This window comes from Heliangelus exortis, chromosome 29 (genome assembly GCF_036169615.1).
Source record: "Heliangelus exortis chromosome 29, bHelExo1.hap1, whole genome shotgun sequence".
Classification (NCBI taxonomy): Eukaryota; Metazoa; Chordata; class Aves; order Apodiformes; family Trochilidae; genus Heliangelus; species Heliangelus exortis.
This window is the reverse complement of record NC_092450.1, coordinates 3,465,654-3,489,535: the sequence shown is the minus strand read 5'-3', so window position 1 is coordinate 3,489,535 and position 23,882 is coordinate 3,465,654. Positions and strand designations below refer to the sequence as shown.

General features: G+C 58.4%; 3 protein-coding genes across 5 annotated transcripts; 2 read left to right on the top strand and 1 right to left on the bottom strand.

Annotated features, from left to right (window-relative positions):
* Positions 1 to 186: 186 nt before the first annotated feature.
* Positions 187 to 11,710, bottom strand: EZH1 (enhancer of zeste 1 polycomb repressive complex 2 subunit). The gene is made up of 20 exons (XM_071728710.1): positions 11,617 to 11,710; positions 10,915 to 11,035; positions 10,311 to 10,439; positions 9,950 to 10,069; positions 9,315 to 9,435; positions 8,801 to 8,974; positions 7,857 to 7,959; positions 7,442 to 7,605; positions 6,575 to 6,666; positions 5,702 to 5,882; positions 5,048 to 5,244; positions 4,721 to 4,812; positions 4,177 to 4,217; positions 3,707 to 3,832; positions 2,807 to 2,985; positions 2,329 to 2,424; positions 2,167 to 2,248; positions 1,955 to 2,035; positions 1,749 to 1,833; positions 187 to 1,631 (listed from the first exon to the last, which is right to left on the bottom strand). Exons 1-20 carry the CDS (start codon positions 11,625 to 11,627, stop codon positions 1,571 to 1,573), a joined length of 2,256 nt encoding a protein of 751 aa, XP_071584811.1. The 5' UTR covers positions 11,628 to 11,710; the 3' UTR covers positions 187 to 1,570.
* Positions 11,711 to 14,905: 3,195 nt separating this feature from the next.
* RAMP2 (receptor activity modifying protein 2) lies at positions 14,906 to 17,707 on the top strand. 3 transcript variants are annotated; one of them, XM_071728712.1, is made up of 5 exons: positions 14,906 to 15,011; positions 15,134 to 15,284; positions 16,056 to 16,166; positions 16,475 to 16,577; positions 17,251 to 17,707. In XM_071728712.1, the coding sequence occupies exons 2-5, from the start codon at positions 15,224 to 15,226 to the stop codon at positions 17,498 to 17,500; spliced, it is 525 nt and encodes a 174-aa protein (XP_071584813.1). In that variant the 5' UTR covers positions 14,906 to 15,011; positions 15,134 to 15,223; the 3' UTR covers positions 17,501 to 17,707. The 3 variants fall into 3 exon arrangements, with proteins under 3 accessions (XP_071584813.1, XP_071584812.1, XP_071584814.1); XM_071728711.1 differs by lacking the exon at positions 14,906 to 15,011 and having other exon boundaries at positions 15,018 to 15,284; positions 16,429 to 16,577; XM_071728713.1 differs by lacking the exon at positions 14,906 to 15,011 and having other exon boundaries at positions 15,089 to 15,284.
* Positions 17,708 to 17,917: 210 nt separating this feature from the next.
* On the top strand, positions 17,918 to 20,517 carry VPS25 (vacuolar protein sorting 25 homolog). The gene is made up of 6 exons (XM_071728714.1): positions 17,918 to 18,055; positions 18,173 to 18,318; positions 18,404 to 18,457; positions 18,759 to 18,847; positions 19,301 to 19,376; positions 19,864 to 20,517. Exons 1-6 carry the CDS (start codon positions 18,009 to 18,011, stop codon positions 19,974 to 19,976), a joined length of 525 nt encoding a protein of 174 aa, XP_071584815.1. The 5' UTR covers positions 17,918 to 18,008; the 3' UTR covers positions 19,977 to 20,517.
* Positions 20,518 to 23,882: the final 3,365 nt, after the last annotated feature.

Here is a 23,882-nt window from a genome sequence, read left to right as displayed (position 1 = left end):
ACGCAGCCCACTCCTACCCTCATACACACACACAGGGGCCTGTGCTCCCCACACCTCTGCTGGTGCTGATCCAGGCAGCACTGGCCCCTTCCAAGCCCCAGGGGTGCCAGCTGTGCCCACCCAGGCAGAGTACAGGGAGGGACGTGCCCCTGCCAGCTGCTCCCCAGGGTAAGAGAAGCCAGCAGGCACGGGAGAACCACTTTATTATGACAAAGGCTACAAGCCACGTTATTTTTAAAGTGCATTATTATTCACCGTCAACAAACCACAGACACAAGCCTGGCGTAGTGCAGATACAGCCACAGTGGCAGAGGACGTGGTGCTGAGAGCGGGGTCAGGGCGGACAGAGGCGAGGAGGAGCGGGGTTCAGGCAGGTGCTGGGGTGCAAGTGCTGCTCCAGACTGACCAAAACTCTCCCAGCCCCAGAAGGGCATCACAGACAGCAGGACTGACAGACAGAAGGGCTGTGCCAGGCTCCTGGGCAGACCCAGCTCCCCTCTGCCTTCAGGGACAACAGGGCTGGGATAGGGCTGGGTTGTGGGAATCCCACAGTTCCCCAAAGGAGTTGGGCAAGAGCCCCAGTGCTGCTCCCTCTGTATGGTGCCCCCAGACAAACACAGCCCCCACTCCCCCCCTGAAGGGGGTGAGGGGCTCTAGGTCCCAGGGTCCCTCCACCCCGAGTGCTGCACAGGGCCCAGCTGCCTGCTGAGAAGGATTAGTTTAAAGTGCTTTCTATTTCTTGGGGTGCTAAGGCCAAACCTCACCCTGCCAGAGAACATATCCCCTTTATCCCCAGGGTCAGAGCCAGGGTCTCAGAAACCCCCAGAGGGTTTTGGAGGAGCCTCCCTGAGGTCAGGGCAGGCAGCGGCAGCTCTGGGGCTCTGTTCACACCTGGGCTCACTTGTGCTTGCAGCAGCACCCCTGGGACATCATCATCTCTAACCCGCTCAGTGGCATCCCTGCCCAAAGTGACGTCCTGCATAGTGCTGATCCCCCCTCCCCAGGCACTGTCCCATGGCCGGGCTGTCTCTGTCCCCCAGCTACCTGGGGCAGAGGGGACACACCAGCCTAGGGTCCAGCCTATGGCTTCCAACCCTGTCACTGTCCTCGTCATCAGGACAAAAGAGGCAGCAAGAGAGAGGCACCCGAGACCAGAGCCTGTCCCAGGGGATGGGGATGGAGGGAGCCCCAGCCCCTCTAACCCTGCTGTGCACAGCTCTGGGTGCAGGCAGTGCCTTCATCGCTCTTGTTCTTCCAGTGGTTGGCAGAAATGGAAAGAGCCTAAGAATTCACTGTCCCTGCTCCTGCATGGCAGCTTTTCTCCAAGCCCCAGCTGCCCTGGAGTCTGAGCTCCTCCCCAATCTGGCAGACTGCCTGCGGGCAGAGTTGCCACCCCCCCCAGCAGCCACTCACACTCCTGCCCCACGTGTCTCTGGGAGTCTGGATGGAAAGCAGCACTTGTGACACACACAGCGACGGGAAGAGCAGCAGTCATGTCAGCGTGAAGCAAACATGGCATTGCTTAAAAGGTGCAGCAGCAAGGTGTGCTGGGGACCACCCCAGGCACAGCCTAGATGATATCTGTCTCCCTCTCTATGCCGACATACTTGAGGGCGTCTGCCTGGCTGTACCTACAAAACAGGAGAGCCATGGTTGCTGTAATGACCTTCCATGCTCCCACAAATGTGGGCACAGAAATGGGGGTCAATCCCTGTGCCCCAGTCCCAACCAGCTGCTCCCCAGGGCACCTGTAATCGAAAAAGAGCTCCTCTCCTGCCTGGATGGCCCTCTTGGCAAAGATCCCGATCCGGTGGTCACCATTTACCATCACAACTGCAACCAGAGAGACAACATCAGGGACCTGCAGCTCCAGCCCAGTGGGAGACTTGTGACTTTGGACAATCCACTGCAGGACCCAGAGGACTTTCCCTCCCCAGGAGCAGGGACAGCTCACCTTTGGCGTAGCAGTTGGGGTTCACTGAGTGATTTGCAAAGCGGATTTTATTTCCTTTGCGGGTGGCATCAACAACAAAGTCTATAAAAAAATAAAAATAAAAACCGAACAGAACTAGTGAAAAGGCAGGTCCACTGCCCAGGTGACAAAGGTTGAGCTTGCCTGCCCAGCCAGGGAGCACAAGCCACTCCTGGTAGCCCAAGGCAAGTTACCATTGTTGAGGTTGAAGAGGAAGCTGGACATGTACTTGTCATAGACCTTCCCTCGCCGGTCAGCCTCATCCTGTGAAATGAGCTGGAGAAGAAGCAAACCTTGAGAGCAGCACTCAAAGGAGCAAAGCCACCAAACGGCCCTGCATGGGCAGCAGCACTGACCTCACCACAGTACTCAGAGATGAACTCGTTCTTCTGCACGGATTCCTTGATGAAAGTCCCCCAGCCAGCAACATCCGATGGTGCCAGCAGCAAATGCTGGAGCCAAGGTGGAAGGAAACAGTGTGGATCACCAGCCCAGTCACTACAGCAGAGATCCCACCCCGTGCACCAGGCTCTGCCCTGCTCTGCTGTGCTCTGGCTCCCACCACTGCCCGAGCCCAAACATCACAGGGATGAGGAGTGAAGAGAACCTGGTGTGAAGCATCCCCTGGTGTGAAGTGACAGCTCCCAACAGACTCATGGGCACAGTTAGGCTGGAGCTGCACACTGACACCTACTAATCTGCATCTTTCTCTGAATTTATATGCAGCCCCTTGCCATGACCAACAGAATTTGCAACCTAACCCTTCTCTAGAGTCTCTTTTTACATTCCCTTACTCTCCCTTCCTCCAGCCCTAAGCCCTGTGGCTGTCGATACCTTCTTGAGACCCCGCTGGATGCTGCAGTTCTTGCAGGAGACCACTTTGCAGTCCCAGTGCTCTGAAGCCCCACAGGTCAGGCAGAGGTCTGGGTCACACTCCCGCACAGCCAGGTAGCACGGGCACTGCTTGGTGTTGCACTGGGTTTTGCAGCGACAGCCTGGGAAGCGGTTCTGACCTGCAGGAGCACAGAACATGGTTTTGTACTGTGAGGATTGCCAGCCCTGTAGAACACGGATGCTCCCAGGAGCTGGAAGGACAGCAGAGACACTGCATGCACAGGAGCTCACACCTCGCAGAGCACAGACCACACACAGTCCTTCCCATCAGCTGGAGATGCTGATCTGCCCCTTAAGACTAATTATGAGCAGTATGAAAATAAACAACTTGGATAATGTAAACATAACGGGTCAGTGCAGAGAATCTCAGAGCCCAAGTTGGCTCCCTCCCCACAGCCCTGTAGTATTTCCAACCACAAGCTGAGCCACAACCCCAACAAACCCACCCTCAGAGGCCCCAGCAATGCAGGATGTGTTGTTATCTCCACTGCAGAGCTGGAAATGGAATCCCAGAGAGGAAAAATAACCACGGCAGAGCAGTGACCCAGCTCCCAGCCAAACTGCTGGCCACACGCTCTGCTCTCAGGGAAGCAGCAGCATCACCCAGAGCTGTTGATGCTGGATGCAGACACAAGGACAAGCACTCTTCAACAAGACTATGTATCTCAGCTGCTGGGAGTCCCAGGACAGCACAGAACAGTTTTCCCTACTGCAGATGGACTCAGCAGGGAAGGCAGGAACAAAGCAGGCCTCGAGCAAGCCCCAGCTCTGCACCCTCCCCCTGGCTGCATCAGGAGAGTTGGCTGCCCCCCAGCCCGAGAGCCACGGGTTTCTCCTTACAGTCAGGGTTGCATTGGCAGAACTTCTCACAGAAATTCTGAGTCATGATGCAGGGGCAGGAGCTGTCACAGGGGTGCTCAGGGTGGTCACAGGGCTGGTAGTTGTACACCTGGGTAGGCGAATTATCTGGAACAAGAGGAGAAAAGCCTGGGTTAGAAGCTGCCCATTACAGAAATGTTTGAACACCACAGGCCCGGGATAGCCCGTGCTGTGGGGGGGCTGCCTGCCAAACCTCAGCCTCCCCCCAGCTGCAGGGAGACCATGCCACACACCCAGCCCTGCCTGAGCACCGGGATGGCCACAACTCCCTCGGCACAGCCACAGTGGGGCCGGGCCATGGCCCCAGCCAGGAGCCCAGCTGGGGGGAGCTGCTCCCCCTCTGTAGGGCTGGAGGGCAGGACATGGCTGTCCCCCCGTGAGATGGGGCAGAACTCGTTGCCAGGGCCCAGCTGTGCCACAGAAGATGTTACCTTTCTTCAGCTGAATCTTCCTGCAGTGTGCAGCCCACAGCCTGGAAATGAGCAGAGAGAACATGAGGGGAGGGCCACAAGTGCTCAGCACGGCCAGGGAGCATGGCAGAGGGGACAGCCATGCCCTGTCTGGCAGGGTCAGGGATTAATAACCATCAGCCCGAGAAAGATGAGAACAACACAGCTACAGCATTAGTTATTTAAGGCAAATGCTAGAGCCAGAATAATACCAGACCCGTTGGGATCAGAAAACAAAAAAGTAGGTTATAGTCAGGGCTGCTGTAGGACAGACCACCAGCCCTCCAGGCACTGGGCTGCCCCTTTGCCAGGGCCAAGCCTGGAGCCATGAAGCCCCCGGGGGCCAGGGCAGCAGCACCAGGAGGGGCTGGGGGCCAGCACCCATCCAGCACCACCGGGCACCCTGTGTGACAGCGGGATGTGTGCACAGATGGGAGCCAGATGGGGATTACCAGGAACACGCTGGCACAAAAAGCAGTGGATCTGGTTGCATTTTAAGAACAAAACAAGCTTGTCCAACACTTGCCTGTGCTTCCTTTTTTTCTTCTGGGATGGATTCATTAATTCGTTTGTTGGCAGTTTCGTTATAAGCGATTCTTTCACTGCAAACTGGAAGACCTACCAAAGACCAGAAGCAAAAAGAAGAATAAAGCTCCCTGTACTCAAGTTGGTTTTATCTGGAGCATAAATAGAGCATGAGCACATACAAAGGGAGTCTTCCCAGTGCCTGGAGCAGTGAGTGGGCAGTCCGGCCCCCAGTTTTTCACAACATGCCCCTCAAGGCAGTCTGTAGCAGCCAAGAACAAACACAAGGCCAGCATTGGCCTCCCTGCTGCTGCCCCCCAACACCCACCTGCCTGCACGTCTTAGTCCCCAGCAGCCTGGCGATGGAGCAGAAGTTGTTGAAGTAGGTCCCATGGAAGACACGGAACAGGGACTCCTCTGCCCCTGTCCACTCCACGGGCTCCTGCGGCGTCTCCACCGCAAACAGCTGGGAGGAGGCCGGGCTCAGCTTCTGCTTGGTGGGGGTCTGGCAGCGGGAGTTTGCCTCTGGCAGGGAAGGCAGAGGTTAGGCCAAGCACAGCATGGAGAGCACAGGCTTGCTGGCACAGCTCTGGGAGCAGCAGACCCCCTGACACTTTGTGCCTGACACTTTGCCCCATCTCCTGCACCACTCTCCTGCCTCCAGCCTGAGCCTCAACAGCCCCCCGGCCACTTCTCTGCACCACAGCAGGGACAAGGGCCTCATCCTCACACACTGCCACACGGGCTCTTGGCTTTCCAGGTCCCAGCAAACCTCTTGCTTTGCCTGGCAACATTCCTCCTTCCTGGGAGAGGACAATGAATCCCACAGCAGCAAGGGCAGGGCCTGATGACCCTGACATTTTTTTTTAAGCCTGGCTATGAACACCCTGAGCAGATGTGAAGGGCAGACAGGGAGAGCCCCAGCCTGAGGGCCGCCCGTCCTCCACGCTCACACCACACAGTGCCTGGGCTGGCACCCTACCCGAGGAGCTGGAGGCCCACTCGTTGCCTGTGTCACGGTCGCTGTCACCCTCCCTGGTCTCGGTGACGGCAGAAGTTGGGGCGCTGGAGCACGAAGCTCCCACCACGTGGTGCCTCCGGCGGCGCCGGCCCGAGCACTTGGACCGGGGATTGTGCAGCGCTGCGAACTCCTTGGCTCCTTCCTGCAAGCAGAGCAGAAGACAAGGCAGATAGATGACCAGGGAACGCAGACAGGCTTTTCCCCAGGCCCTGGGACAAGCCCTGCTGCCAACAGAGATGGTGGAGGATCCGCCACGGCAGTCACTGCAGTGAGCGCCAGGCCCTGCCCACCCCACACATCCCCACACATCCCTGCTCCCCTCCCGGAGCCAGAAGCAGCTCCCGGCCCCTCACCCTGGCAGGGGAGTTCCCCCCAGCCCCATCATCCAGTCTCACAGCTCTGGGTCAGCCCATTCAGAGCCAACCAACAGCCCCACCGAGCACATCCTCTGCAGCCACCCCACTGGCACAGCTGGGCTGGATTCCTGGATGATCATTTTAAAAACAGCTCCAGCCTTCTCCACAGATGCCTGGTTCACTCCCCAGCATTTTTAACCCAGGCTTCATTTTTCAAACGCTGCTCCAAGACCAGAGAAATAATTTGTCACCACAGTTTCTGATGTGCTAGCTATGAAATTAGATTTTGTTGGAGATTTGCTAAAATATGCATCTGGTAAGGGCTGCAATTGGATTCATGCTCCCCTGAATCCACGGAGAATTAGAATTAATTCCAAAAAATCATCCAGGCTGTGAAAAGGACCCACAGAGTTCTGCTGAGCAGGGCTGGCCAGGCCAGTTCTCTCCTGGTTTCAAAAGCAGCAATGCAGAAACATACCAGCCAGAGGAAACAGTCTGCTCCACAAGGATCTGGCTCGATCTTGGTCTCTCTATTCTTTCGTTTGTACACATTAGGAGTAGCATGAAAAGCTGCAAAAATAATAGTTATCTTCACTATTAGCATCCTGCAAGGGTCTCCCCCACGCTGCAAGGGACAGGGACAGCAGGAACCAAGCAAGGGAGCACCCAGTAGGACCCCAGGGACTGCTCCCACTCATGCTGGGGACCCAGCAGCACTGCGAGACACTTGGGGAGGAAAGAGCTCTGCTTTCAGACTGAAAAATTAAAAGACCACATGATATTAATATTATATATTTTAATAAATAATTCACAGGAAAGAGTCCTGTGACTTTCCAAAGCAGCCCTCAGACCTGGGGAGCAGCAGGTCCAACAGCTAACCAACATCCCAAAGGCTTTGGCAGGACAAACAGCAGGAACATGACTAAGATGAAGCTCTAAGTTCCAGCGAGGCAACAAAACACAGGGGCACGTCCAGGCTTTGGCAGTGAAACATTCATGCCTTTCCCTGATGAGCTTCTGCAAAGCAAGGGTAACGTCTAGTCGCGGCAGGAATTCTGACACAAACTGCCAGGAGGCTCAAACGTGGTGTGCTGAACAATGGTGAGAAAGAGGGGGGTGGCCAGGCAGGTCGGTTACCATCCGTTTGAGGAAAGGAACGGAGCCACCTTTACAAAAGGCTCCTGGGCACACGTCAGCTCCGACGGCTCCGCTGCCCACTCGGAGGCACCACCCTCCGCGGGCCGCAGCACAGGCACTAAGCAAGGCGCAGAGAGGGATGCAGCACCGAGGAAAAAAATGAGGAGGGAAGGGCTCTAAGGAAGCGTCCGGCCGAGCCTGCACTTACGATGCAGAAAGCAGTCGTATTTGAAGCAGCGGCGGCAGAAGAGGGTGTGGAAGGAGTGCAGGGACTGCTCCCGCTGGACGGACTTGGCACACGGGCCGTCGATGTTTGGGGTGCACTGAGGCGGCAGCACGTTCGGGTCCGACACCTCCGTGAGCTCCCGGTACCTGTTGGACAAACAGAAGCACCCCCAGATGCTTCCCTGCTTTCCCAGTTTGGGACATTTTACATGATTATGTCACAATCTGGGTCAGCAGGGCCCAAGGACCCTCACGCTAAACCCAAGTTGCTGATGCTCCAGGTGCCGGCACCAGCTGAGCTCTGCCTGCTGCTCAGAGCACTGTGCTGTGCTCCAAAACACAGATATCAAAACTGTTGCTAAGAAAGGTAAGAGATAACTTAAGCAGATATCTTCTACCTCTCTTTCATATCTTCTGGGAAGCCATACTCAGGAAACATAGAAGAAATGGCAGTGAATATCATGTCATTTGGGAACCGCTTCTTTGAACACTTCTTGTTACCTGTGAAAAAGAAGAGAGACAATTCCACAGCTAAGCTGGATGTGAACATGTTTTTCCTTCTTCCACAGAGAGTGATTCCAGCTGCTGTTCAGGATTGTATTTTAAGAGACAGAAGCGTAATCCCATGTACAGTGGATAAACCTTTTGTCCTGCAATCAGGTGAAAGCATTTCCTGATGCAGTGCACAGCATTCAGACGAGCACAATGCACTGATGGAAATATTAATGATTTCTTAAGGGCTTTTACTATTTATTTTTACCCAGACAGAATTTACAGACAATGCTTTTCTGCATCTACAAAAGGTCCTGGTATCTGTGCTACCCATATCACTATAAACCAAAGGTAAAGACAAAACTCCCAGTCAGCATTCCTAAGGTCAGGCAGGACACAGAAAAATCCAAAAGAGCAGAGCTTCCTCTGTGCAACAAGAGTTCCAGGTGGCACAGAGGATGGAAGAGGAACAGTAATACATGGAAAACGGGTCTGGAAGGGATTTGCCAAGGTCCACCTCCCTGGCCTACAGCACAACCTACAAGCCCAACTGGCACTTTAAAACCTCCACGAGCAGAGACCCCACAGATAACACCCCACTGTTCTGCTAATCTCACTGTGAAATGGCTTTCCACGTGATTCATCTGAATTCTTCCTCACTACACTTTAAGCTGGTGACTTCTCATCCTGTCCACAGGGGACACCAAGAACCATCAATTTCCCTTCTACTTTCATGGTACCAGGACTCTCCAAGCTGGTCATTGTCCTCAGCAACACACTGCTCACTGGCTTGGGCAGGACAGGATGGAAATGTAGCCAACACAGCCCCAGTTTCTGCAGCCAAACCCACCTTCCGCTGCAATTCGCTTTCTTTTCCTTGTGACTGGCAGCTCCTCTTTCCCATCCTCCTGTTTAACCTCAGAATCGTTGTGTCCTTCCTCCTCCTCATCTGAATACTGATTCAGGGCATTGACAAGCTCCAGGAACACAGCATCGCTGATGAGGACTGACCCTGAAATCATTTCTGAATGAAAATCAGACTGATTAGAGTCTTGGCTGAGGTCACAAGCAAAATGAGGTTGCTGAGCTCCTCCTAACCTCTAGCACATTTTTTTTATCACCCCAGAGCACTCCTGTGAACCCCCAGGAAGGAGAACATCGACTCCAGAGCACGCCAGGCCTCAGTGGGCAGGGTGCCAAAAGGCAGGATTTGAGTCCCTGCAAACAGCTGGCATATTCCTGGGTTTCTGCTCCAAGAGCTCCACAGAAAAGCTGGTCACTGCTGCCACCTTTTGACTTCTTAACCACTCTGGTATGTTATTTGCCAGAGACTGCACAGACAGTGCTGGCTGCTCCCAGGTTACCTTCCTCTCCATGCACCTTCCCATCATAGTTATTAATAAGCTCTTCGATGAAAGTTTCATCTTCTTCCTTCACTTCATCTCCCATGTAAGGGATATTGCACAGAACAGTTTCATCCTCCACCTGAGAAGAGACCAGACACAACTCAGAGAACCAGTGCCTGCCTGTTCCCTGTCCCAGGCTGCTCCTGTCCCCCCTGCCCCACAGGCAGCAGCACCCAAAGAGCAAAGGGTTTCCCTAGCTGCAGTTTCAGATGTCTCATTGCTGACATCTCCCTGTTATCCCATGCCAGCAGCATAAGAGCTGTGTCTCTGCAGCTTACAGAAACTCAGGAACACACATTGCCAAGAACAACAAACAGATAAAAACATTAGAGAGGTTGTGCCAATGCAGAGCCCAGCAAAAGGCAAACCAGTAACTCACTCCCTGGAGGAACCCAGGCAAAGCTGAGGGGTGGCACCCTCACCACCAGGCTGTTTTGTGGGATCAAAGCAAGCAACTAAAGCAACTTTCCATCACCTCTGGAGCAGACAGCACTTGACACAAGTGGGCTGGAGAATACCACATCAGTCCACAACCAGGTAACAATTACAGTTAACTGCATCAAGACCTTGTACCCCAGACCCTTCCTACGTACCATGAAATTCTGCTGAAGAGGAGACCAGGAGTACATAATGGGCACCAATGCCACCGTGTTCAGGGTCCTCATGTACAGTGTCTGGCTTGGAAACCCAGGGAAAATGCTCTCAACAGTGCACTGGAACAGAGTACAGGAAAGGGCAGTGAGGAAACTGCTCCTGGGAGGCAGAGGGAAACCAGACTCAGGATAACACAGCAAAGCCCCATGCTCACTCTTTGGGGCAGCAAAAGCATTTGGGTTTGGGTTTTTTTTCAGCTCAACACTGACACAGGGCAGCACACACAAAACAATCCCATGTCCTCACAGCTCCTTGCTCTCATCCACCCTTGCTGCTCTGTGCCTCTTTTCCCTTCCACACCTGCTTCAGGAACGGGTGCCCACTGACTGGCTTCATCAGCTGCACGGGCTGGACTCGAAGTTTCTTCCAGTCCTCATTCAGGATCTGAGTCTTTTCATGAACCTTTGCAAAGTTGGCCACAAACAGGGCCTGAAATGAGAGACAGCAGTGTTCAAAATATAAGAAGTCGTGCTGGGAACACTAAAACTGCTCCTGAGGCTTTGTATCAAGATGCATGCAAGGCAGAACACTTCAAATTTATGACCCTTATTAGAAGAACTTCTAATTAAACTCAGCACTGGTACAACTGTGCTGAAAATCCATCCAACAGCCAGTAGCTTTTTGTAACTGATGATCTCAGACAAAATTCTGCCTGAAAGGGAGAGACATATGAGCATCAGCCACCTGGAACCCATCAGCACAGAGAGGGTTGAAGTGAGGAGACACTTTAAAGAACCAGAGGGACTGAAACCTCTCACTTGCGCAACACCTCTCACTCCTCCAGAGCCAGCAGACTGCTCCATCTGTCCCACTGACAGTGGCCACAGGACTCCAGGATAATAATGGAGCACGAGGAGATAGAGTCAAGGAGAGGAGATGAAGACAACTTTAATTTTGTCTGTACCTTGGCCCCCATGTTTGCCTGGAACCTCTTGAGCTGCCGCAGACGCATGTACTCAGACTTGACTTTCCTTTTCCAGTACATGATACACTTGGACGTTGGAGGGGTGGCAATTTCCATTTTTCTATAAAAATACAGAAAGAACAAATACCAAATCATGGAGTTTCCACAGTCCTGTAAACAAGCACTCCCAGAAAACCTGTCCCCGAGGATTTAACTGCAGCAGGGACTTAACGGGGATAAACCGGCATAAATCTGCCGCAGTTACAGAACACCGAGACCCGAGGAGCCGCTGGCTGCCGCCGAGATGAAGTGTCTGGCCGGGACCAGGACACTCGGTCCCCCCGGTGCCCCGAGACCCCCTCGTGGGCTCAGACCCCATGGACACCCACCCGCAGGAGCAGGACGGGCACAGGAACACTCCGGCCCGGCGCTTACGAGCCCAGCTTTGGACCGGGATGGTACCGGGGGCTCCACCCGCCCGCTGCCACCCGCGGTGGGGCCGTTTGGCTGCTGTGGCGGCGGCGCCGCTGAGCCGGGCCCGGTGACCGGCCCCGGAGCGGGCCGAGACCGGCGCCGCTAGAACAGGGGAGCGAGTCCCGGCCCTGCCAGCCGGAACGGCCAATGCCCCGGGTCCTGCCGGTACCGTGAGAACCCCCCAGGACCCCCCAGGACCCCCCGGGACCCCGCAAGCCCCGCACTCACTCCTCGGCCATCGCGCCGGGGGAGGCCGCGCGCCCCTGAGCGGTTGCGACTGCGCCAAGCCAGGCCCCGCCCCTTATGGCCACGCCCACAACACAGATTGACTCCACCCACCAACTGCCCCGCCCATTTTGACCACGCCTCTTGTCCCGCCCACCTCCTGCCACGCCCAGTAAGAGCTCCGCCCAGTAACGGCCCCGCCCTGCACCGCCTCCGCTCCCGGTCCCAGCAGGTGAGGGGTACGCGGGGCTCCCCCGGCTGGGCGGGGTCCGATCCGGTAGGTCCCAGTAGGACCCGTGGGTCGAATTCATCGCGGACAATCCCCACAATACCTGCAGGGAATGGACCGAGCTCGGCGGTTCTGAATGTGGAACCCTGACCGGTGCCCGGCTCCGTCTGCCCACGGGCTCTCCTCGACACGATCGTGCTGCGGGCCCGGCTCGGTCCCGCGGGAAGCGCTCGGCGGGGCAGCGCGCTGTCCCGCACCGTCTCTGCCGCCTTGGGGTTTCGGGGAAGCCTCGGCCGGCGGTGCCGGGACTCCCGACAAGGCGTCCCCGCAGGGCAGGGCCCAGACCCGGGGGCACGCGGATGTCGCATCTCTGCGGGACGATGCGGGGCCGGTCGCCGCGGCTGGGCGGGCCCCGGGTTTCCTGCGGCGGCGCCGGGCAGGAAGCGGCTGCTGGAGGCGGCTTTCCTGCCCCAGGGGCCCGGCGGCGGGACTGAGCGGCCCAGGGTCCCGCCTCAGCTGGGTCTCGTTTCTGCCCTCCGGACGGGGGCCGGGGGCTGTCCGGGACGTTTTGGAGTGCGAAGCACCGTTTTTCGGCGTGGGGCAGCGGGAGACAGGCGGCCCCTCCGGGGTCACCGTGGGATGGGATTGGGGCCGGCCAGTGCCCGCAGCCCTCCCGGGCCCGCACCTGGCGGTTCGCTGAGTCAACCCGGGAGGGGAACCGGCGTCCCCCCGACCTTCCCGGGCATTGGCTCGGGAGTGGGCGGGCAGAGCTGGGACGGGCCAGGGACCGGGCACAGCCCCGGTGAGCCGGCGGTTGAAGGATGCTACTGGGTTACGGTTCCTCGGCTGCTGCTCCTGCCTGTGCTCCAGCGGGATAAGGACAGCTTCGTCCCCAGCCTCCTGCTCCCCTCCCCTCGGCCCTGTCCCCTCTGCTATGCACAGCTCGGCCTGGGAGGAGGAGGCATCCACCCAGCTCCTGTCCTGGAACCAGCTGGGCACCGGGGCTGTGCCTGGCCATGCACCCTGGCACTCTGTGTCCCCTTGCTGTGTCCCCTTGCTGCAGGGACGGCGAGTATGGAGACACTGAGGAGGACGGTAAGGCCGTGGTGCCATTATCCCACCGTGGCTCTGACCCCTGCTGCCATGGCATTGCTGTGGTGGGGGTCTCTGCTGCTGGCAGAGGTGGTGTCTGCACCCCCAGGGCATAGGGCCCTGTCCTCACATGGCCCGTGGGTCCTGCTGGCACCAACAGCACCATCTGTCCTTCCAGGTCATGACCTGGTGAGTAGACCTCCCCTCCTGTGATGCTGGCTGTTGCCCCCATTCAGGGGTGACCCCAAACAGCCCCCCAAAATCGGGCTTGAGGGGGAGATCTGGGGGGTGGGGGTGGCATCCCGGGGCCTGGCCGGTGTTCCACAGGACCACCAGAGATTCTGGAGGAGTTGGCCCGCTGCCAGGACACCTACCAGGACTGGACCACCCTCTACTGCTGAGTCCCTTTCCGTGCCACCCTCACAGCTACTCCCAAGGGCAGAGGCTGCTCCTGGGAGCAGATCAGCAGGTGGGTCAGTGTCAGCCCTGGTGACACTGGTTGGGAATGGGGCCCTTGTGGGGATCCTGCAGTGGCCTCATTCCTGTCCCAGCCCGCTGGCCTCACACTGCCCCTTTGCAGTGAGCTCTCCAGTTGCACCCAGCTGCTGGCCCGGCTGCTCTCCTGCCCCTGGCCTGGCACTGTTCTTGACACCTTCTTCCTGCAGGTCCATGCTGAATACTTCATCGTTGGGCTGCCCCCCGGGATGGCCGTGGCTGTGGCCGTGGGGCTCAGCTGCCTCGTGCCCCTCGCAACTCCTCTCACACTCAGCAGAGCCCAGTAAGGGGCTCAGACTCCAGCAACCATCTGCCCAGCCCCTGCCTGCCCCCACATCTGTGAGGACCCAGCAGCAATCCCATTCCCTCTCAGCCCAGGGGAGTGATGAGCGGGATGGATGGCGCCAGGGTGAGGGGGACAGGGCAGAGCAGGGGCAGGGGTCTGGAGGTCCCTGGAGATGGAGCAAGTCCCCTGGCAACATGGGGAGGCTGGGCTTGGGAATCCAGATGTCTGCATGTACCCTAGGGAGAAGAGAGGAGGAGTGTCAGGAGAAGGGTCCCAGGCACCAAGGTCCTGACCCTGCATGGCCCAAGCACCTTGTCACTTGGCAGCCACCATCCCATCCTGCCCCTCCTGTCCCTGCCCATTGCCTCCAGATGCCCCAGAAAGGGGCTGGCTGTCCCACCCCAGAATTGTGCTGAGATCATCGGGTGTCTCCCTGGCAGAGGCTCCCGACGCCTTCCCAAGGCTCCAGCAGCTCCGACAGGGATCAGAACCAGGGGCTGCAGCCCTGTGCCCCCTGCGTGCTAAATCCTGATGGCTCCAGATGCAGCCACTGGCCCGCAGAAGGTCCTGGAGGGGCTTGGGGGGCTCTGCCTGGGTGTTTGCACAGGAGCAGGGAGGGTCCTTCCAAGCTGCACTGCATCTGATCACGCTCTGTGTATCCCTCGGGTCGGCTGTTAAAGGGGAAGTTTTGAGCTCATGCTCTGCCCCAGCCAAAGGTGATATGAGCTCACCCGGCCTCAGCCCGGTCCTTGCACAGGAACACTGCAGACCCACAGGGCTGGGGTTGTCCTTGGCTGTGTTGCTCTTGGGGAGGAGGGGATGAGAGACTCACGAGTGGGAGCTGTGCCAGGGGTGAGGGGCTGTGGCAGAGCTGGGTGGGCACTGGGCTGGGCAGGGTGGGAAGAAGGGGTCAGGGCCAAGGACTGACAATGTTGGCCAAGTCTCTGTCCTCTCCCACATCCCTGCTGGCACTGTCCTCACACCCATGGGCAGGTCACCCACGGCCATTCCCTCCCCAGGGGATGCCAGCCCTGGGGCAGGTGCCTGGGAGAGCCCAAAGCCGTGGTGTCGGGGCTGTGGGTCCCCCCGCCACCCCCGCACCAAGGCGGCAGGCGGCAGGGACATTACACTTCCCCGTCCACTCCCCCCGGCTGCCGGGCTGCCTGCCCTCCACGCAGGAGACGAGGGATTTCACAACCCAGCCCAGACAGGATTAAAGAGAAATACACAAGTAAACAAATAGCGGCCTCGTAAAACTGGACGTGCGGCGCGGGGACTGGAGCCTCTGGGCCCCGGGTGAGGCGGGCGCCGGGTGCGGGAGCGATGCCCGTGGGGGCCAACACCGGCAGCGGGGTCCCCCCGGGAGAGCCGCTTTACAGCCGCGCTGAGCAATCTCATTTTTCACACGTCTCCTGTAGTCAAACTGCCCCTGTCAGAGGAAAGGAGTTGCTTCCTGTTATTTCCATTGAAATCCTTGTCCCGGGCGTTAGCCGGCAGCCTTCAGCAGGATGGCACCGCACGCACTACCGGGCTCCGGCTGCTGCTCCCGGGGGCTGCTGCTGCTCTGGGGTAAGTGCCTGGGGGCGGCCCCGAGGCTGCCAGTGCCGGGGGGCTCCGTACCTCAGACCACCCCACATTCAGCTGGGGGTCGGTCCAGACAAGCGGTGCCGGGGGCAGCCGGGGTGGCCACTGCCTGCTTGGCCTGAGGCTTGTGACCCACGGGACCGGCTGGGACAGAGGGGCTGGAGGGAATGGGGCCAACAGGGAGCAGGGCAGGGCAGGCTGTTCCTGCCACAGTTGCTGTCCTGGTGACCAGTCTTTGGTTGGACCCCAGCACGGGTGGCCCCTGGCAGGCAGGGCCCCTGGAGTGGGGTCATCGTACGATCGTCACTGCTGCCCCAGGCTGTGGGCCGTGGGCTGAGGACAGAAAAGGGACGGGGTGGTTTCCAGGGAGCTCTGGTGGGCCAGGCAGGCAAACGGCTGGTGGGGTGGAGGTTGCACAAGCCCCAGGCCCGTGGTGGGTGTGCCGGGCGTGGGGCCGGGGGTGGGTGGAGGGCTCTCCGGCAGAGCTGCACCGCCGCCAGCCCTTCCCCTTCCTGCCCCAACCCTGCTCGTCTTCTGCTCATCCACCGGGGCCAAGGGCCGTCCCTGCTGGCTCCCCACAACTGGGGGGCACAGCTCTGGCACATGACCCAGGCCCCACAGCCTGGCTGCCCCCTCCCCACAGCCCCTGCCCCCCGTGTGTGCGGGGATCACGGCATCCTGGATCCCCTGAGGGACACCCAAAGCCATTTCCCTGCCAGTGTCTGCCCACACTGACCCTGTCCTCCCCCTCCTCAGCACTCCTGGGGACCGGGCTCTGCCATGCGGGCATCGAGGCAGAGAGCTTTGCCCAGGACACCAGGACCAGCCCACCCATGGCCACCATCAACTGGACAGCCCAGCTCGTGGGTGAGTGCTGGGGCTTGGTGAGGGCCAGACAGTGCCATGGGGCTGACAGTGCCCTGGCCATACCTGGCTGTGTTCCACAGGGTGATCCCCCTATCCCTTGGCTGTGTGTTCTCCTTCCATCCCCAAAATAGCCAGGCTGTGCCACAGAGTGCCCTTCAGCACTGGGCACAGCAGCAGCAGCCTCATCTCCTGGGGTGCTCCTGGGCATCACCAAGGCTGCTGCTGGGTCTGGCCCCCACTCTGCCCGTGTCCTCCCCTCCAGAGGGAGAGATGGGCTGTGGCAGGAGCTCAGCACCTTTCCCCTGCAGAGGAGATGTACAGCAACATCACGCAGAAGTGCTGGGAGATCTTTGTTGACCTGATGAGGAACGTGACTGCGCCAGAGCTGTGCGAGTGGAAAGTCATCAGCAGGTCTGGAACGGGGTGGTTGCAGAGCTCTGCAGGGCTGTGACTGGCTCTGGGGATGTCCCTAGCTGGGGAAACCACACGTGAGGACCCTTTGGTGGGGACATTGCCTGTGGCCACTCTGTCCCCACAGCCACACAAGTGGAGATGCTCCTGAGACAGCGAGAAGAGTTTGATGGGTCAGAATCCCAGGGCTGTGCTGGTGGGCAACCAGGTCCTGGCCTGAGGGAGCCAGGATTACCTTCCCTGGCTCCAGGGAGATGTTACTGCACCTTCCAGTGCCTGAAGGGGCCACAGAAAAGCTGGGGAGGGACTTTTTATCAGGGAGTCTAGTGACTGGAGAAGGGGTAGCGGGTTTAAACAGAAAAAGAGATTTAGTTTGATATTAGAAAGAAATTCCTTGCTGGTAGGGTGGTGAGCCCCTAGCCCAGGTTGCTGAGAGAAGCTGTGGGTGTCCTGTCCCTGGCAGTGTTGAAGGTTGGATGGGTCTTGGAGCAATGTGGGCTGGTGGGAGAATGAGGTTTAAGGTCCCTTCACACTCAAATTGTTCCGTGGTTCCCCTCCAGCAGCTCCTGCCTGTGTAGACCCAGAGGAGCCTGGGACCACCACCCCAGCCTCCCTGTATCCCATGCCCCCACACTGCCCCATCCCCTCCAACACCCTACATCTCTCTCCCCAGACCCTACAGCCTGCTGCAGGAGTGCCTGGAGTACGAGGCCGACCGCCTTCAGTACGGCTACCCCAACGCTCTGGCAGAGCAGTACATCTTCCAGAGCCACCACCGCTACTTCCAAAACTGCACCTTGGAGCACTACTTTGACCCCCCTGAGGATGTCCTGCTGGCCATGATCATTGCCCCCATCTGCCTCATCCCCTTCCTGGTCACACTCGTCATCTGGCGCAGCAAGGACAGCAAGGCCCACACTTAGTGACCATGCACCGAGCTTCAGGGATCCCCCCCCCCGGGGCTACCGGCTGCTTGAAGAGCCCTGCGGGATCGTGGGGCTGCTCAAGTGGCCGATAGTCCCGTAGCCCCGTTGGGGGAGAGGGAGAGGTGGAGGGGGGGGCGGGAGTCTGCTCAAAGGGCTTGGAAAAACCCATCTCAGCGTTTGGGGATTAAACGCTTTCCCCACACACGCGTGGTACCGGTTCTTCCACCTCCAGAACCGAGCGGACTGGGCCGGATCCCGCGGGAAATGCGAGCGGAAAGGGGGCGTGGCGCCGAAGGGTGGGGCCGTGGTTTATCGGTGGGCGTGGCCCAACCAGCGGCGTGGGTTATGCTGGGGGCGTAGTCAGCGAGGGGCGCGGCTTAGCTTTGCGGGGCGTTGATTGGTGGGAGGGGCAGCGAGGAGGCGTGGCCTAAACAGCGAGCGGAGCGGAAGTGAAGCGGCGGCTGACCGGGAAACGTCCGCGGCGGCGATTCCGGTGGCGGTGGAGATGAGTTTCGCGTGGCCCTGGCAGTACAGCTTCCCTCCCTTCTTCACGTGAGTGGCGGGACGGGACGGGTGCGGGACGGGACGGGTGCGGGAATGAGGGTGTAGCGGGGTCGGTTGTGCCGGGCCCTCCGTGGATCCCCCCGGTAACCAACCGGAGCTCCGCAGGCTGCAGCCCAACGGCGAGACGCGGCAGAAGCAGCTCTCGGCATGGTGTGCCCTGGCCCTCGCTTACAGCCAGCGGCACCGGCTGCCCGCCATGACGGTGCGGGAGGCCCAGGACAGCCCCCTCTTCGCCAACCACCGCCTCCAGCGTATCCTTTGGGCCGGGACCCCGCGCCCCGCCCGCTCCCCCCCGCACCCAGCTCCCTGAGCCCATCCTTAACCTCCTCCGCACAGGGAAGCTCCCGCTGGAATCCATCCAGGTGGTGCTGGAGGAGCTCCGCAAGAACGGTGAGTGCTGCCCTTCCCTCTGGCCGGTGCCCACCCCGGGGCTGGCGGGGCAGGAGGGGCAGCAGCCCCCGGAGGGCTCTGTCCGGCTGCCGGGAGCTGGACCCCCGGCCCCTTCTGGGTCAGGTCAAAGTGTGGGAGGGAGAAGGGGCTCGGAATCCATTTCCACGCACGGGGAAACTGAGGCAGAGGGGGTGGGTGGTGATGCAGGGTGGGTGCTTGTGGGCACAATGTGCAGTCTGTGGCTGTGATCCTTGCTGTAGGCTTGTGCTCTGAGTAAGCACCTTTTCCCTGTTGATTTTAGGGAACCTGGAGTGGTTAGATAAGAACAAAACCAGTTTTCTGATCATGTGGAGGAGACCAGAAGAGTGGGGGAAGCTCATCTATCAGTGGGTGAGAACCAGACACTGCCCCACAGAGGAGCTCTCTGCACAGCTGGCATTGGCTGCCATTTGTGGAAAAGACCATTGTAATATTTTCTTTCTTGCTTCTTTGCTGTGTTTACTTTTCATCTTCCATTTATCTCTGTCCCAGAGAAGTGTAGAGATTTGAACAGCTTTTTACTTGCTGTAAGGTACAGTTTGAGCAGCAGATCTGCAGTTTCCTGCACTGTGGGGACAGGGCAGTGTCCTCTATGTGGCACAGAAAGAGCTGAGAGGCAGGGAAAGGAACTGCCTTGGTTTCCTCAGGTGTTATTTCTTGGCTCTCCAGTGCCCTAGGGTATTTTTGCTCACCAAGAGCTGTGCATGATCCATTTCCCTCATGCTGAGAGGTACAAGGGGTTGTGCTGAGGATGTTAAACCTGACAGACAGATGAGATTTTCTGTGTTGGTTTCACGTTTCCAGGTGGTGAAGAATGGTTTGACCAACTCCGTGTTCACGCTGTATGAACTGACCAGTGGTGATGACACTGAGAATGAAGGTAGTGCCACAGTCCGTGTTCTGGAGCAGGTTTTCAGAGCATGCTTGATTTGAGTGTGTAAACAGCTGATTCTCAGGTTATAGTTTTATAGATCAGCTGTTTTACCATTGTTTGTGTACCTCACGCTGATCACCACTGGCAAGTGCTGCTCTGGCTTTTTTTACCACAGTGCTTGGACATCTCCCTTTGTTGTCTCTGTCATTTCAGCCTCTTCCCCAGCCCAAAAGCCTGCCCAGCTCTTTGTCTGGCACTTGCTGCCTTTGAGAGTGCTGTGACTCATTCCCTTCTCCCTTTTGACCTTCAGGCTTTGTTCCTGATGTTGGGATGAATCTCTGTGACTCTGGATGTGCTGTTGTGTTAAAGCACTGGAGTCTGGGGGCCCTCAGAGCCCCCCGTGCTGCTGCCAGCCATCCCAATACTGTAAATCTCTTTGTCTCCTACTGTCATTTACTGTTCCCCTGTTGATTTGGGTCTCTGTCCTTCCCAGAGTTCCATGGGCTGGATGAGGCCATGATGCTCCGTGCCCTGCAGGCCTTGCAGCAGGAGCACAAGGCTGAAATTATCACACTGGACGATGGCCGAGGCGTCAAGTTCTTCTGAAGGAGCCACCTCCCCCCAGCTGTGGTTCTGCTGCGGTTCTGCTGCGGTTCTGCTGTGGCTCTTTGCTCTCCTGGATGGGTTCCAACCCTCACTGCCAGCAGCAGCATTCTGGGGATTTCCTGGGGCAAGGAGAGAACCTGTGAAGCCTTCCAGAGAGACGATTTCCTAGAACTGCTCAGAGACCCTGACTGTCTTTTCTCCCTGTTGATTGTGTTTGAGAGGACAAAGCTGCTCCGGGTGGTTCCAGAAGGACCACCTAGAAGTGAAGTGGTGGGGCTGCTCCTCTTGCTGTTCCCCATTCCTGGAAAGGCCTTGGAGTCTCTTCAGCTGCTGGAGCCTGGCTTCACAGGGCCCCTCGGTGCCTCCTGCCCCATGCTGGGGCTCTGCAGCCCCCCCTGCACTGCTGGGGGTGGGATGGGCACTGGGGACTTGCTCTTGGTGTTGGGGACCCCAGTGCAGGGCGAGGTGAGCTCACTGTGAGTGGGGGGGACGCCAAGGAACTTAATTTGGAGTAACTAAAATGAAATGTATTTATAGAGCAGCCTGGGTGTCTCAGCCTCTGTTTCACCATCTCAAACCAAACAGCAGCAAACCCAATTTGTGCCCTTTGGTCACGTTTCCTCCCTGCACCAGAGGACCCCAGCAGCCCTGGGGTGGGGGACACAGCTGAGCCCCCCAGCAGGAAGCAGACAGCACACACACCTTCCAAAGCCCTGAGCTACAGACCATGAGAGCCCTTGCTGCCTGTCCCCAGGGCAGCACCCATGTTCATTTTCCATGTGGGCTTGATGCAGGGCAGGCTCTGTAGGACAGGGGCTGTTAGAGGCATTGACTGAGTTTCTTAGACTCTTGGTGCTGATCTCAAAGTACCAGCTCATCAGAAACCACCACCCAGGTACAGTCTGTGGCCCAGTAAGTCTCCCATTGCTCCAGTAGGAGTGAGACAGCAATGCTGGGGGAGGATCCCACTCGCCTTTCCCACCCTTTGCCTGAGTGCTGGATCCTCCTTTCGTGTTTGCAGTGGCAGTCTCTGTAGGGTTTATCCAGTACCAGTGTCTGCCCTGGCCTGGTTTTGATGTCTGAGATCTCCCTCTCCCTGCCTCCCGTGCCCTCTCCTCTCTTGGCCTTCTGTGTTTCTGTGCCCCACGGCATCTGCACTGGGTTTGGATAATGAACCTGGCTTGTTTGTGTTGTGAGGCCAACATCTGAGCTGCCTGTGCTGTGGGTAACCTGGCTGTCCTTGAGTGTGCCTGTGTTCTTAATTAAATGTGCTCCCTTCTTAGGAAATGGCTGATGTGACATTAGATAAGACTAGAACCAGCCTTTTTCTTTCCAAGGCACTCCTGGCAGTGATTCTCTGCTCTTCTTCCGCTTCCTAATTAGTTGCTTGCTTAGTGAGAGGTGAGGAAGGGTACGTCCCGGCTCCTAGAATGAACATGGTGTAAAATTCCTTCTCCTGCACCTTCTCATTTGGTTAGAAAAGGTCACATCCAGACATGCCTGCCAGGTCCTTGTGGGACTGACCCGGGGCTGGGCGTGCAGCAGTGCTACAGCCTGTGGGACAGGGCTGGGGACAGGGACAGAAGCACTGCTGTGCCCAGTGCTGCCCACCCTGGGCTGCAGCAGGACAAGGCCCTTCTAACAGGGGGGGTTTGGCCTTGAGGAGCTTCAAAAGCAACCCTGGAACATGATGGTGCCATCACAGGCACGGCTCAGGATCCAGCTCTGGAGGTGTTTCCAAGCCTGGGATCATCAGAGGAGGTGGTGTTTCCAGGGAAGGCTGGCACAGCTCCTGGCCTCTGGTCCGTGGCCACCGTGAGGCCATTTCCACATCTGGCCACGGTGATTAGGGCTGTCTGGGCAGGGCGAGGCACAGGTTGGGGGCTGGTGTGGAGATAAGGTGCTATCAGTCTGTGCACACTTGGGTCCTCCTGACTGGGGGAGGCAAAACTTCAGGAGGGTTTTTTATTTCTTACAGCAGGAGCAAGTTCCAGCTTGATAAATTTATTTGTTGGGATAAATTTGCAGATGGGTTGCATCTGTAACTCTGGGCTAAGGAAATCCAAGTTATCTGCCTGGGGTTAAAGCCACAGCTGAGGTTTGGGTGACTTCTCCCTGAGCTCCCATGTGAAGGGCAAGGAGGGACATGGCAGGAGGAGGCTGGGAGCTCCTGTTGGTGCTGAAGTCAACCTGGAATGAGCCCTGGGTTGCTGCAGAACCTCCTCCCCCCGATGGGCACCCCATCTGCAGGGGCTGTCTTGGCCCTTCACAATCCCACCCTGAGCTCTGGGATGAGAACAGAAAATTCCTGGCAGGGCTTGCTGGAGCAAGGAGCTGGGCAGGGCTTTGGTTCATGATCTAATCCTTAGCAGAGCCATTACACAGTCCCCTGTTCTCTTCCTGGCAGCCAAATACAAGTGAGAAATGGGTTTTGCTGCCTGATTGCAGCGGTTCTTCAAAGCAAAGGGCTGGTTCTGGCACCCTCAGCCCAGAAATGTCACTCTGATAACAGGGTGCTATTGGTGCTGTGGTAGGCAGCTGATCATGGAACAGGAACCCCCTGGTTTGGGGACAAGCTGGCTCCAGCCTGGTGTCCTGAGCCAGGTCTAGAGGGGACCCACACCCCTGCCCAAGCTGTCTCCCCACTGCCAAGCTCATGGCATGGGAGGGCAGAAACTTCACCCCTAATTCCCTTTCCCAACTTGCTGGGGCCTTGCTGGGACCGGGACACTCCTCTGCTCCTCTGGGATCTTCTGAGGCATCTCGTTTCTTGATGAAAACACTCGATAAGGAGGCAGGAGCCTTCCAGAGACCAGGCCGAGATCCCTGCCCGGCTCCGTGTCTCTCCGGGGAGCTGGGGCTCTGCCAGCCCGGGCTGAGTCCCCAAGTCGGGACAGCGTGGGGCCCGGGAAGGGACCAGGAGTGGGTGAGTGGGTGCAGATCCAGCGCCCCAAGGGGCAGGGGTTTCACCTGGAGCCCTGCAGCCCCTCGGCGTGGTGCGGACAAGATGCTAGTCAGACCCCTCCCAGGGCTGGGGGAGAGGGGTCGTGCGGTGCAGCAGAGCCTGACTGCAGGGCGGACAGACCTGGAGGGCTCCAGCGGGAGCAGGGATGCGGTAAATGCCTCCCCCCTCCCCGGGCAGTGGACCGGGCTCCGTGGGGCTGCGGCTGGGGGGGTGTCTGCTTCCAGCTGTGCTGCCCGTCCAGCTGTGCTGCCGATCCCGCAGCTCCAGCGTGTGCCAGGTTGGCGTCTGGGGAGGAGGAGGCCGCGCTCCCGCCCCGATCCTCTCCTGAATGTTTCCTGTAAAGCTGGGTAGAAACAACCTGACCTTAGGGAAAAGAAATTAGCACCGGCCTCAATTGCTTTGTGTTTTGTGTAAACAGCCTCCTCGGGCGGAACAGCCTCCTCCTTTCACCTGGGGACACAAGCAGCCCTTGTCCAGGCTGGCGCGGGGCGGATACGCAAGCCCGCATCTTCCTATTTGCATGACCCCAGTTCGGGGATTTTGCACCGCAGTGAACCCGGAGGATGGGCGGATGGATCGGCACCGGCTGACCCCGCAGGAACGGGACCGGGCTTCTCACGGACACGCAGCTCCGGTCCCCGGGAAGAACCTCGGAGGAAACGTCCCGATAGGTGCTCGCAGCGGAGTCGCCCGGAGGTGGGGAGCGCTCAGATCCCCCCCGGAGCAGCGGCCCCCGGCCCGGCCCGAGCGGAGAGGACCCGGTGAGGGGAGGTGATGCCCACCGGGGCTGCGCTCTGCCCGTGCCCCAGGCCGCAGTGCTGGGTGTCCGTCCCGGGACCGGTGCCCGGTACCGGTGCCCGGTGTCGGCGCCCGCGCCTGGTGACGGGGCTGGTGTCCAGTGGCGGTGCCGATGCCCGGTGGCGGTGCCGGTGGTGCAGCGC